We start from the raw sequence: 12,528 nt of genomic DNA, 5'->3' as shown, positions 1-12,528 counted from the left end.
TCGCTTCCTTTCACGGTCATTTCCATGCATTTCATGGTCATTACCGGCAATTTCATGTTGATTCACGGTCATTTCCATGCATTTCACAGTATTCCCTTCATTTCATGGTCATTTCCATGCAGTTCACAGTCAATTCGCTTCACTTCACGGTCATTCCCGACAATTCTATGTTGATTCATGGTCGTTTCCATACATTTCACGGTCAATTCCCTTCACTTCACGGTCATGCATTTCACAGTTAATTCGCTTCACTTCTGGTCATTTCCATGCATTTTACGGTCATTCTCGGCAATTCCTTGTTGATTCACGGTTATTTCCACGCATTTCACAGTCATTTTCATGCATTTCACGGAAGTGACTGTGAAGTGAAGGGAATTGACCGTGAAATGCATGGAAATGACCGTGAAGTGAAGGGAACTGATCGTGAAATGCATGGAAATGACCGTGAATCAAAACGGAATTGTCGGGAATGACCGTGAATTGCATGGAAATGACTGTGAAATGCATGAAAATGACCGTGAAGTGAAGCGAATTGATTGTGAAATGCGTGGAAATGACCGTGAAGTGAAGGGAATTGACAGTGAAATGCGTGGAAATGACCATGAATCAACATGAAATCACCGGGAATGACCATGAAATGCATGAAAATGACCGTGAAGTAAAGGGAATTGACCGTGAAATGTGTGGAAATGACCATGAAGTGAAGGGAATTGACTGTGAAATGCATGGAAATGACCGTGAAGTGAAGGGAATTGATTGTGAAATGCATGGAAATGACCGTAAATCAACACAGAATTACCGAAAATGACCATAAAATGCATGAAAATGACCATGAAGTGAAGCGAATTGACCATGAAATGTGTGGAAATGACTATGAAGTGAAGGGAATTGACTGTGAAATGCATGGAAATGACCGTGAAGCAACACGAAATTGCCCGGAATGACCGTGACATGCATGGAAATGACCGTGAAGTGAAGCGAATTGATCGTGAAATGCGTGGAAATGACCGTGAAGTGAAGGGAATTGACCGTGAAATGCATGGAAATGACCGTGAATCAACACGGAATCGCCGGGAATGACCTTGAAATGCATGGAAATGACCGTCAAGTGAAGGGAATTGACCATGAAATGCATGGAAATGACCGTGAAATGCGTGGAAATGATCATGAAGTGAAGCGAATTGACCGTGAAATGTGTGGAAATGACCATGAAGTGAAGGGAATTGACCGTGAAATGCGTGAAAATGACTGTGAATCAACACAGAATTGTTGGAAATGTCCGTGAAATGCATGGAAATGACCATGAAGAAAAGCGAATTGACCGCGAAATGCGTGGAAATGACCGTGAAGTGAAGGGAATTGACTGTGAAATGCGTGGAAATGACTGTGAATCAACATGGAATTGCCGGGAATGACCGTGAAATCATGGAAATGATCGGGAAGTGAATTGAATTGACCGTGAAATTTGTGGAAATGACCGTAAAGTGATGCGAATTGACCGTGAAATGCGTGGAAATGACCGTGAAGTGAAGGGAATTGACCGTGAAATGCGTGAAAATGACCGTGAATCAAAACAAAATTGCCGGTAATGACCATGAAATGCATGGAAATGATCGTGAAGTGAAGCGAATTAACCGTGAAATGCATGGAAATGACCGTGATGTGAAGGGAAATGACCGTGAAATGCGTGAAAATGACCGTGAATCACCACAAAATCGTCAGGAATGACGGTGAAATGCATGAAAATAATCGTGAAGTGAAGCGAATTAACCATGAAATGCGTAGAAATGACCATAAAGTGAAGGGAATTGTCTGTGAAATGCATGGAAATGACTGTGAATCAATACGAAATCGCCGGGAATGATCGTGAAGTGAAGCGAATTGACCGTGAAATGTGTGGAATTGACCGCAAAGTGAATAAAATGAATGAAATTGACCACGAAGTGAATGAATTGGATTTTCGACCATCCACTCGATGGAATCTTGAAAAATAACTACGGTTGGCTAAATTAGCTTCTCCTACCCTGTAATCACATGTGGTATATTAGGCAACACATTTTACTTCATGAGATATGCTTGTTAAATAAATAGACAAAGAAATGAATTAAAAGATAGAAATATATATATATATATATATATATAAAAGAGAAAAACGGAAGGGGAAGAAAGTTCTCCTTCTATATATTTGAAAAAAAAAAAAACAAAAAAATAAATTCTGCCAAACTGGGGCGGCACTGCCGCGGCGGGCTTCCTTTTTTTTTTTTTTCGCTGTAGAATTTTCATTCCTTTTGTGGGTCCCATCATGAGGCCTGTGTTATATCCAAACCGTCCATCTATCTAGCGAGCTCATATTAAGGCTTGACACTAAAAATAAGACAGGTCTAGCTCTCAAGTGGACCACACCGTAAAAGGCAGTGGAGGATTGGACATCTACCATTGAAATCCTTTCAGTGGTCACAGAAGTTTTATATCAATATGAAATTTGTTTTTCCTCATCATCCAGGTTTTTGTGACCTTATGAATAGATGGAAAATATATGTTATGGTGGGCACTATGAAATTTTTAATAGGCAAAATCAAGTTTGCCGCTGCAATTTGTGGTGTGGTCCAGTTGATCTTTGGATATGATTCTTTTTTTCCGATAATGCTCTGAAATGATCTCGAAATATGGATGAACGGTGTGTATATAATAAATACATCATCGTGGGCCATGTCGAGGAGCGTCAGCGCTCGTCTTCGCACACCAGCCAATAGGCTTCGGGAAGGAATGATTGACGGGGGTATTTTGGTCCCTTCAAAAGTCGGCCGTACGTAGGGGAGTATTCTTGGAAGCTTCTGGGCTTCAAATGGCTGGTGGGAAATTTCTCGTAAATAAAACCCAAAGCCTATCCATTGGGAAAGTTCATGTATACCTTCTACCCTGTCCGCTGGGAAAGTTCATGCATCACTTGTACCGCGTCAAAGCGGAACACGAGTCGAGTTAGTTCGGTCAGCTTGCTCGACTCGACTCAGAGAAGCTGGCTCATCTCGGTTTGAAATTGAATTCGGATCGAGTCTAGCTGAATTTTGGAGATCGATAAAATTTCAAGCCACTTGATCAGGTTTAACCGGACTGGACTTGGATTAAACCCAAACTTGAATTGACTCGGCTCATATCAGCACGGTGAATTGGTTTGATATTGATAATGCTCACGGAGTGTTTGATGAAATGACTTACTTAAGTGTTGGCTCAAGTGTGTACTTTCTTCTTGGGATTGGATGGTGGCCAAAAAAGAATGAAAATTAAACAAATTATTATTCCAAAAAAATTATAAATAGTAAGTCAGTCTTTATATTTTGATTTTGATGCTGCTTACCAAGTGTTGGATGAAATATTTATAAGGTGATGTTATTGTTATAAATTTTTTAAGAAATCGAAGATGTACTTTATGTGTTTGAGAAAATACAATCTAAGCTTAAACTTAACTTAAAGTAACTTACGCTAACCGCACCAAGCTGAGCTGGCCAGTCGGGCTCAAGGGCCGAGCGAAGCCGAGTTGAAGCCAGGGTTAACTACTGGCATAGGCACAAGCTCGACTCGTGTAACGAAGGTATCGTGAAAGTTCCTCCGTAACTACTACATTTTTTATTTAATTTTTAAAATCTTTTTGGACTCGGGAAAAAAACTTCTGCAACCCTCATTCAACATGGGAAACGAATTGTCATTGACGCAGCAATTTCTCATAAACTCAGTAACTCATGCTTTCATTAAAAAAAAAGAAAAAGAAAAAAGAAATCGAGAGAGAGAGAGAGAGATACAGATGGATCTTTCTAGGATGTTTCCTCGCCGTTTCTTGGATTTTGCTAAGGGCTTATTTCCCACCTGTATAAAACAATAGGACGTGTGCCTTCCAAATCAGTCTCAGCGCTTCCGAATGCGGATTTTTTTCCTTTTTTTTTTGGAGGTTCGTATTTCTTATTCTTGTTCTCCCTGTATGGAACTGTATAAATTCTTCACTGTTCTGGGAATTGATATTCACACCCTTGTTTTCGATACGTACACTCCTTTTTTCTAGTACTGTTGCGTCTGCATTGGAATTTAGGGTCTAAATTCCAATTATGTCTGAGTTTGCTTGTTTTGTTTATATGAATGAGGATTTTCTGAGGTGGGTTTTTCTTGTTGGTGTTTGTGGAAATGAATTCTTCTGTGAAAGGTACACCCGCTATTCAATTCCACAAACACCGACAAGGAAAACCCACCTCAGGATTTATTTTTTCTTCAGTTTTGTAGAGCGTGACTTGGTGGTTGAACCAATTCGGTACTAACTCAGGTTCTAACCGAATTTTGATTGGATGGTGTTATGGTTTGATTCTTTTATGGGAAGTTGAATTACAGTTTGTTTAAAATAAAAAATAAAAAAATCTTTCTTCTACTTTTCGGTTTTAATAATCGGTTTGGATTTTCTAGATAGATGTGTCTGATTTATTTATTTATTTATTTTTTTTTTTTTTTTGAGAAGAGATAATATTCTTTTGAATTTTGAATTTTTGATGGCTAGCACAGTTTTCTAACTTCATATTTCGTTGTTCATGAACTGAGACGTGCAAAATAAGTGTTTGGTATGCCATATCATGGTACCTTTTTCTTCTTCTTGATATGTTATATTATGGTTTGGCGCTAGTCTGAAGATAATTTAGGTCACTTTCCATTGAAAATTAGTTTCAGACACTGTTTTTACTTGTGATTTGAGTTTGGTTTTTAATGGGCTCAGTGACTCCAACTGAATCTGTTCAAATTGTTAATTAATGTCTACTCAAAATTCTACTGTCTGATTTTAGTATAGCTTTTCTTCTTATAGAATCAATATCTTCTTTTAAAGACAAGATACCTTTGAAGGAATTCTCTTTGAATTTCAAGTGCTGAGGTGCAATAATTCTATCGGTATCTCTGATTTGCTAGGATCATTTTAGTTTCTAGTTGAATCAGCTTGATTAGATTCTGTGGATTATAAGATGCAAATGGTTTCTCTTTTGGTTCAGTTTTTATGAGTAGGGCCTGATATTTTGATCTAGAACAATGGTCTGTTGAGCCCACAGGGATTGTGCCCCAAAAATCCCCCCTCGCTGCCACCAGTCTTGGACCCTTTCTGTTGATTTTGGACCTTTGATGTACTTCTTCTTTACCATCTATTTCTAGGCCTCAAATTGAATGGTCCAGATTGGCCTATTGAGGTTTTTTTTTTTTTTTTTTCTGGGGTTATGGCCCATCTTTGAAGGGCCCCACTTGTATGAAACGAAGACCTTGCCAAAGAACATATAATTCCTTCATTTTAAATTCCTGTTCTTCAGTACAGTTGCATGATACCTGTGTAGTTTTACTCGATTGGAAACATGATATCTGTTTAGTACTCTTCATTTATTACTACCCATATTGATACCGTGATAAGTTAAATAGGTCTTCTCTCTGCCATGAATCTCGACTCACGAGATTACTAACGTGGTGTCTTCTTTCCTGTGTCCTTTTATCCAAATGACAAAAATTCAGAGCAAACTACGCTTGTTTCTAAAAAGAAAACGTTTCAATAACTCTGCGGCATCATTTTTTTTACTAGTATGACATATTAAGCTAGGTAATCTGATATTTTGTGCAGACATACGATGTGATCAGACAGTTCTGTTGGTGGTAGAAAGCCATTTGTCAGAATAAAGCTATTGATTCTGTTAAGCATATAGAAATTTTAGTAGTAATCATGGGAGGGAATAGCTCTAAGATGAAAAGCCTTTCCCATGTTATCAACCATATAAAATCCAAAGTGCCGAGCAGATCGCATAGCAAGTATTCAAGGATTGCCAATTACTATGAGTCGCACGAGCAGGTATGCTGACACTCTTTTCCTTTCTCCTTGCCACTTTTCCTTGAATTATTTGACAAGCCATGTTTGTAACTAACTGAAATAAACAAATGGTGACCGTAGATTTGTAGAGGAATTAGAAAGTCCCATTCGTTAGATGATTCACTGCATGTATGCCCCATGGTTCATTGATCCAAACTGCTGATCAGATGTTCCTCACTGTGGAAGAGGAATGCCTTGGAACATCCCAGATTACAATTCCTCTTGTTTAAGATGAATGTTTACAATTCAATTCACTTGTGCATTCAAAGGCAGCCTAAACATCCTTCCATTTTAAAGATTACTTAGCTGGTGAATTTTAACCACATGAAAGCCGCATTTTCTTGACATGGATTTCACATTATATTATTTCTTTTTCAGGTGACAGCAGCTCTTGCCAATGCGGGTCTTGAGTGTGCCAATCTCATCGTGGGTATTGATTTCACTAAGAGCAATGAATGGACTGGTAAGCTCCTGAATCTCGGCTCTGTGGTTCATTTTTTTGATGTTTTCTCTCAAAACCATATGATACCTTTCTTTTAACTAGATAGAAATGAAATTGGTAACGGGAATAGGATTTCAAATCTTGCTCTTACGACATACTGATGTGGCATGTCTCTGGAAGATCTGGGTTGTTCATAAGGTTGTGCCCACCATGTGTGTGGCATGGCCCTACAATTCAGCCCGTCCTATCAACAGGTAGCCCTGACATGTACGTTGCAAGTGGACTATCAGAAAAATTTTCAATTGTCTATTTTTTATACATATGTAGCCTACCCAATGATTGGGCCAGCCTGACTTTTGCTCCATGGCACGTACAAGGTGGGAAATGAAAAACCATGCCAGATCTCTCATTCACATTGGCATGTTTAGATCGAAGGATTAGAACTCCTATTGGTAGAAGTCATTGCATTTCTCTACTTCAGGTTCAATTACTAAATGCTTGTTACCTTTGCATGATCAAATTCCTATTGATACGGCATAGACTATATATTGCTTTACATTGTTTGGTTATTTGGACCCTCGAGACACTTATGGCCGATGTTGTTGCCGTCAGGTATAAATTCTTTCAACCGTCGGAGCTTACATCACATCGGCGACTCACAAAATCCATATGAACAGGCAATATCTATTATTGGAAGGACCCTTTCTGCCTTTGATGAGGATGACCTTATCCCTTGTTTTGGATTTGGAGATGGTTAGTCATATATGCTCTGCTTCACACACTCTGTTTCCTCATAGGGTAGTAATAGAGTCCTGACAACGATATCATAATCCACAACTACGGTGATGGTGTTTGCACTCCTACAGTACACATGGCTTGTACCACAAATCCAAATCACGCAAATAATGGACATAGTGTAGAGGACTACTCCAAAAGCTACAGCAGAAGTATCCTGCTAATTGGCTGATCAGTAGACATCTAATGGGCAGTGAAAACTAAAATTAGTAAATGGTCCAAATTCAACAAACGAATTTCCATTTATCCTGGTAAGCATTGTCTAATCAATATCATTTTGGGTATCTGAACAACATACAATGGGTCCCACCATTTGGGTGGTTCGGGTTTAAGTTACTGTGCATAGGAGGGTGCCCTGTGCCCTAGTTCTCCTACAATGCCTAGCTTCTTACCATTGGCCTTCTTCAGAACACAGCATGTTTGACTTTGGAAGAATATTTGGAATTTCTAGGACTAAGGGAGTGTCTTTATCTCTGTCTTGCAGCATCAACCAATGACCAACAAGTTTTTAGTTTCTTCCAAGATGGACGGTCATGTAATGGCTTCAAGGAAGCACTGGACCGATATAGAGAAATAGTTCCACATCTTAAGCTATCTGGTTGGTATATCTTCTACTGACAAATGCGAATTGCATACGACTTACTGCACGAGTTTCGATGGGGACACGTCAGGCAGGTTGTGAGATCTGGGAGACTTAGCCTGGGCCTGACCATATACGGGCAAGGCCCAAAAATCAGGCTGGTTGGATGATCTTGACTACTCAATTGAGGAGAAAAACAAGGTGTTGATTTTGGCCTATGTTCTGATCTCGTGGTTAGGATTCTCCAAAGAAACTGATTTTCGGGGCCATGTCCTTTATACTGTGGGGCCTGCTGGATGAGTGGTCTTGATCTTGCATGCATCTGCTACGGGTCTTGAAGGGATTTGATTCCTTTACTTTGTAACAGGACCAACATCGTTCGCTCCAATTATTGAGACTGCTATAGGCATTGTGGAGAAGAGTAACGGTCGGTATCATGTGCTTCTGATCATCGCAGATGGACAGGTCTGTTTTTGTTCTCCTTGTGTTTTAGAACCCAGACAGGATGCGGTGGTCTGACTGGAACCACACACTGAAATTCACATGGGTCAACCTGGTGGTCCACTGTTTTCTTAAGCGAAAGAAAAATTCACGCATCAAGGTTCAAAACCATGATGTCTACTCACTAATCAAATGCCTAAACCGCTGTGCTGGGTGTGGGTTGCTTTTTATTTTCAATTTTTTTTTTTTTTTTAATGATTTTAGATTATAGAGATTCTTGGGCCAGAACAGATCAACAAAGGTCTGAGCTGTTGGACCTAAATGCCCACGGAAATTGGTTGTCGTCTGGTCTGGGTTTTACATTGCTTTCTCTGGATGCTTGTTACCTTCTTCTTCTTCTTCTTCTTCTTCTTCTTCTTCTTCTGTTTATATATATATATATTTTAAGTTATGGAATGTAGAATGTGATGTCATTGAATGTATGTTTGGTTGACTTGAGAAGAAAGAATACTGGATCCTTGCTAGGACTGCTCATGAGAATGGGATTTTAAACCTTACTCTTGATTGGCACGTGTGTGAGATCCATGCCGTTTTCAAGTGGGCTCCACCACTCATGTTCTGTTTCCTTTCGTAGTTGTAGTAACGCCGGTGCTTTCAGCTGCTAAATACTGATGCTCTTGATGCTTACTTGATGTAGGTGACCCGAAGTGTGGACACGTGTCATGGTGAAATAAGTCCACAAGAAAAGGATACAATTGATGCCATTGTCAAAGCTAGGTAATTACCGGAAGCCATGTGTTGTGATTTTAACAGTTTGGATCATCTGAACATTTCTGATTTTAAGTATTTTTGCAGTAACTACCCTTTATCAATCGTTCTGGTTGGTGTTGGCGATGGACCTTGGGATATGATGCGTCAATTCGATGACAATATACCTGCTCGGGCATTTGATAATTTCCAGGTTATAAATCCAAACTATGAACAGTTCTGAAACTGAATTGTGTGTGGAATAACAGTCATATAAAGAGCTTACTTTCCCATTAAAAAAAAAAAAAAGGGCTCATATGCATAGAACTATTGCTTTTATCCCTTGCAGTTTGTGAATTTCACGGAGATAATGGGGCGAAACATCCCCTCATGCAAGGAGACGGCGTTTGCTCTGGAGGCATTGATGGAAATACCATCACAATACAAAGCAACAATGGAACTCAAACTTTTGGGGTATTAACACATCTTTTGGGAGTCATGAGTTGGATTTAAATTAATTGAGGAATTCTAGTTGCTAGTAACCATCTACAAGCGCCAAAAATAATCACCTAATGCGTTAGCAAGATCCAGTCGATTCATAGGATGGGCCCCAACAGTTACTTTGTGCAAAACGAGGCTGGTCTACTCGTCAGACAAGTCAGGTGTATGAAACAAAGGATAATTGAAAGAAGAGATAGCCCATGGTCCACATTCAACATATATGTTAGGTGACCTGATGAGTGGTCCTGTCCAATTGGCCCAAACCTCACACATGTGCCGTGTTTGCACATGGGGATGCATGCTGGTAGCATTCAAACTATTTTCCAAGCTAATGAGCAATTGTTGTATTTATTTATTTTTTTTTATTTTTTTAAAATTTTTTTCAGCTGCCCGAAGGGAACACCAGTGAGGGATCCTCTCCCTCCGCCACGAGAAATTTCTCAACTCGACAACCAGGTATTACGTTGTAAAGTAAGATGTTTTGGTGTGTGTTTAGATGAAAGAATGCAGTGATGAACCCTCCGTGATAGATGCCAAGGAATTCTAACTGTAGAAGCCCATCCAAAAATGCCACAAGGAAGTGCCCGTACACACCAATGTGGCACACTTGCACAATATCTCGACTGTTTCATCAGTCCCATGATGGATGTAACTTAGCCCAAAAGTCAGGCCTGTCCACTAATCTGTAAGTTAGCCCAAAAGTCAGGCCAGTCCACTAATAAGTTAGATCACCCCTATGCTGAATGTGAAACTTAGCGTGCATGATGATTTGACTAGCCTGATTTTGGGGGTAAGCTCTTTCACTGTGGGGCACATCCCGATGAACGGCCCAGATCTCACGCATGAACGGCCTAGACCTCACCCATGTAACTTGTATTTGGCATTTGCTGATAGCTTGTCTGTGAGTGCATTCAGTATTGGTAATAACCAATGAGCTTATTAAGCTGATGCATTCACGTTGTCAGACAAACGCGTCCAATGGCACATGCACAATATGGTGGGCCCCAAAATTATTTCTATGGTATGCATCCCATCCCATTATTTTCTGTTTCTGATGGCACACACAATATATGGTTTCTATGGTGTGCATGTGATCCTAGTATTTCTTGTGGTGTGGCCTACTTGAGTTTTGGATTGCCCTAATTACTTGGCTCAAGTCCTAACATGAGGTTTCACAACTATTGGACAGAGTGTATGTCACATAAATATCATGGTAGAAACATGTTCACTTTTTTTTTTTTTTTTTTGAGGTGGGCTTATTGTTTGATTCAGTGAATTAAACAGTTCCAAGATTTGTGACAAATTTTTTTTTTTTCCCAAAAGGTCAATTTGTAATTAAAAATTGAATAATCTCAAGCTCTGATTGTGTACATGGGCCAATTGTTTGCGAATTGTTTTTTTTTTTTTCACGTATATGCACCAAACATATTTATTTTCACGTAAGCAATTCTCAATAAATAATTGCAATTAATTGTTTACTAAAATCTTATGCTCGCTAAAAGCAATGGGCCTATTTGTTTGTTTTTTTTAAGTGTTTGTTGCAATTCTAATTCCTAAAATCGCTTCTAGTAGAGTTGAATGTGTTTGACTAGGGTCCCGAATTAATTGCATACTAAAAAAATTATGTAAATAGATCTTAAAAAAAAAAAAATTTAATTGTGCAAGATTGTCCTCTATATGAGACTCAAGTTAAACAGTTAATGTATTGTTGGAGCATTTGAATAAAGAAGAACTTGGTAACGGAGCTGAAAATGATGGTTCATTTTCTATGCATGAACTGTACAAGTTATCATCATAACATGATAGGACTGGCATGGATCGAGTTGGAAATGGCTGCTACTGCATTAAACTTTTATAATAAAATACTTGATTTAGAAAAGTGATAGTTGATGGTAGTTGTGGATATGCTTATGCCCATGATATGACTGTGAAATTCAGTTAATGTAAGTAGTTTTGCTTTCTTACTGTGTTTTTATCAGCAGCTTAGACATGCATACATGATTCTAACATGTTCTGCATGTTATCAAATTAATTACAATTGCAATGTCTAGCCTAAAATTCGAGGATCATGGTGTTGCAGATATGCGAAGCAAGCGAAAATGATACATCATCACCCACAAAGAGGAACCAAGAATCTATCCCTTTGAAATCAACTAGAAAGTCCCCAGCTAAAATGCGAAGAACTACCAGGAAATCTAAAGAAAATGTCAGGACCAATAACACACTTCCAGGAGTTGGATCAAGGAGGAGGAGGGACCTGGAAGATTCAATGACCAACACTCACGACACTCTGATTCCTTCGCCCAAAGGAGAGAATGCTGACTATCAGAGCTCTGCAGGAAACGACAACATCTCTGCGAACAAAAAAATCACTGCCAGTTCAAGGAAGAAGAGGAGAACCGGCCTTTAATGTGAAATCATCAGGACTTCAATAGGGAAGTTTGATGCAATGAAAACACCTAATGCCTAAAATGTGTATGAGAGTAAGGACATGTCACATATGTCTAGAATTATTCCCACATTGGAGCTGGCGGAAGGCCTAACCAGGACGAACTCATGACTACTGCCAACACTCTTTAAAGATGAACTTTATGTAGCAGTATTTCTTGGGAGGCTCGAATGGTTGTAAATGTTGGTGAGGGCCTGCCAGCCAGATGTTGTCTAATAAGCACAGACCATCCAATGCTTTCGAAGCTCTTGTTTTTCAGATCGTATGGTTTTTTTTGGTTGCTACATGCATGTGTAAAGTAAACAGTTGGACTCTGGGTTTTTAGACAACTATATATCCATACAAGTGTGCGCTTTAACAAGGTGTTTTTTGGGAAGTTGAGAGTTGATGTAGAGCAGATCGCAGACACTTTCATGGCAAATATGGACCAAAGAAGACCCGATCAGAGGTGGAAATGATCCAAACCACTAGAACCTTAAATCAGTCGAATCTCACAAATTGGGATGAGCTTTTCAACTTATTATATATGATTTTGGGTAGGAGAAGCTACTTAAGCCTACCAACCCCACTACATCGGGTTGTCATGCTGGATTTGCGAGATTCCATCAGTTTGACGGTTAATAGTCCCATTTATTTTCGTTTTTATTATAAATAGTAAATTTTAATTAGAATATAACTTTTGATACTTCGAGTTGTAGAAG

The 12,528-nt window shown here is 39.2% G+C and overlaps 1 protein-coding gene across 7 annotated transcripts; it reads left to right on the top strand.

Moving 5' to 3' along the window:
* The first annotated feature begins 3,706 nt into the window (after window positions 1-3,706).
* LOC131255999 (E3 ubiquitin-protein ligase RGLG2-like) lies at window positions 3,707-12,071 on the top strand. Of its 7 annotated transcripts, XM_058256978.1 has the most exons (11): window positions 3,707-3,943; window positions 5,630-5,854; window positions 6,251-6,335; window positions 6,927-7,067; window positions 7,594-7,707; window positions 8,057-8,154; window positions 8,828-8,907; window positions 8,986-9,091; window positions 9,227-9,351; window positions 9,765-9,834; window positions 11,459-12,071. In XM_058256978.1, the coding sequence occupies exons 2-11, from the start codon at window positions 5,729-5,731 to the stop codon at window positions 11,786-11,788; spliced, it is 1,275 nt and encodes a 424-aa protein (XP_058112961.1). In that variant the 5' UTR covers window positions 3,707-3,943; window positions 5,630-5,728; the 3' UTR covers window positions 11,789-12,071. The 7 variants fall into 7 exon arrangements, with proteins under 7 accessions (XP_058112961.1, XP_058112966.1, XP_058112964.1 ...); XM_058256981.1 differs by lacking the exon at window positions 3,707-3,943 and having other exon boundaries at window positions 4,510-5,854; window positions 9,765-9,841; window positions 11,430-11,563; XM_058256977.1 differs by lacking the exon at window positions 3,707-3,943 and having other exon boundaries at window positions 4,516-5,854.
* The last annotated feature ends 457 nt before the right edge of the window (window positions 12,072-12,528 follow it).

This window comes from Magnolia sinica, chromosome 9 (genome assembly GCF_029962835.1).
Source record: "Magnolia sinica isolate HGM2019 chromosome 9, MsV1, whole genome shotgun sequence".
Classification (NCBI taxonomy): Eukaryota; Viridiplantae; Streptophyta; class Magnoliopsida; order Magnoliales; family Magnoliaceae; genus Magnolia; species Magnolia sinica.
This window is presented reverse-complemented; position numbering and strand designations above follow the sequence as displayed.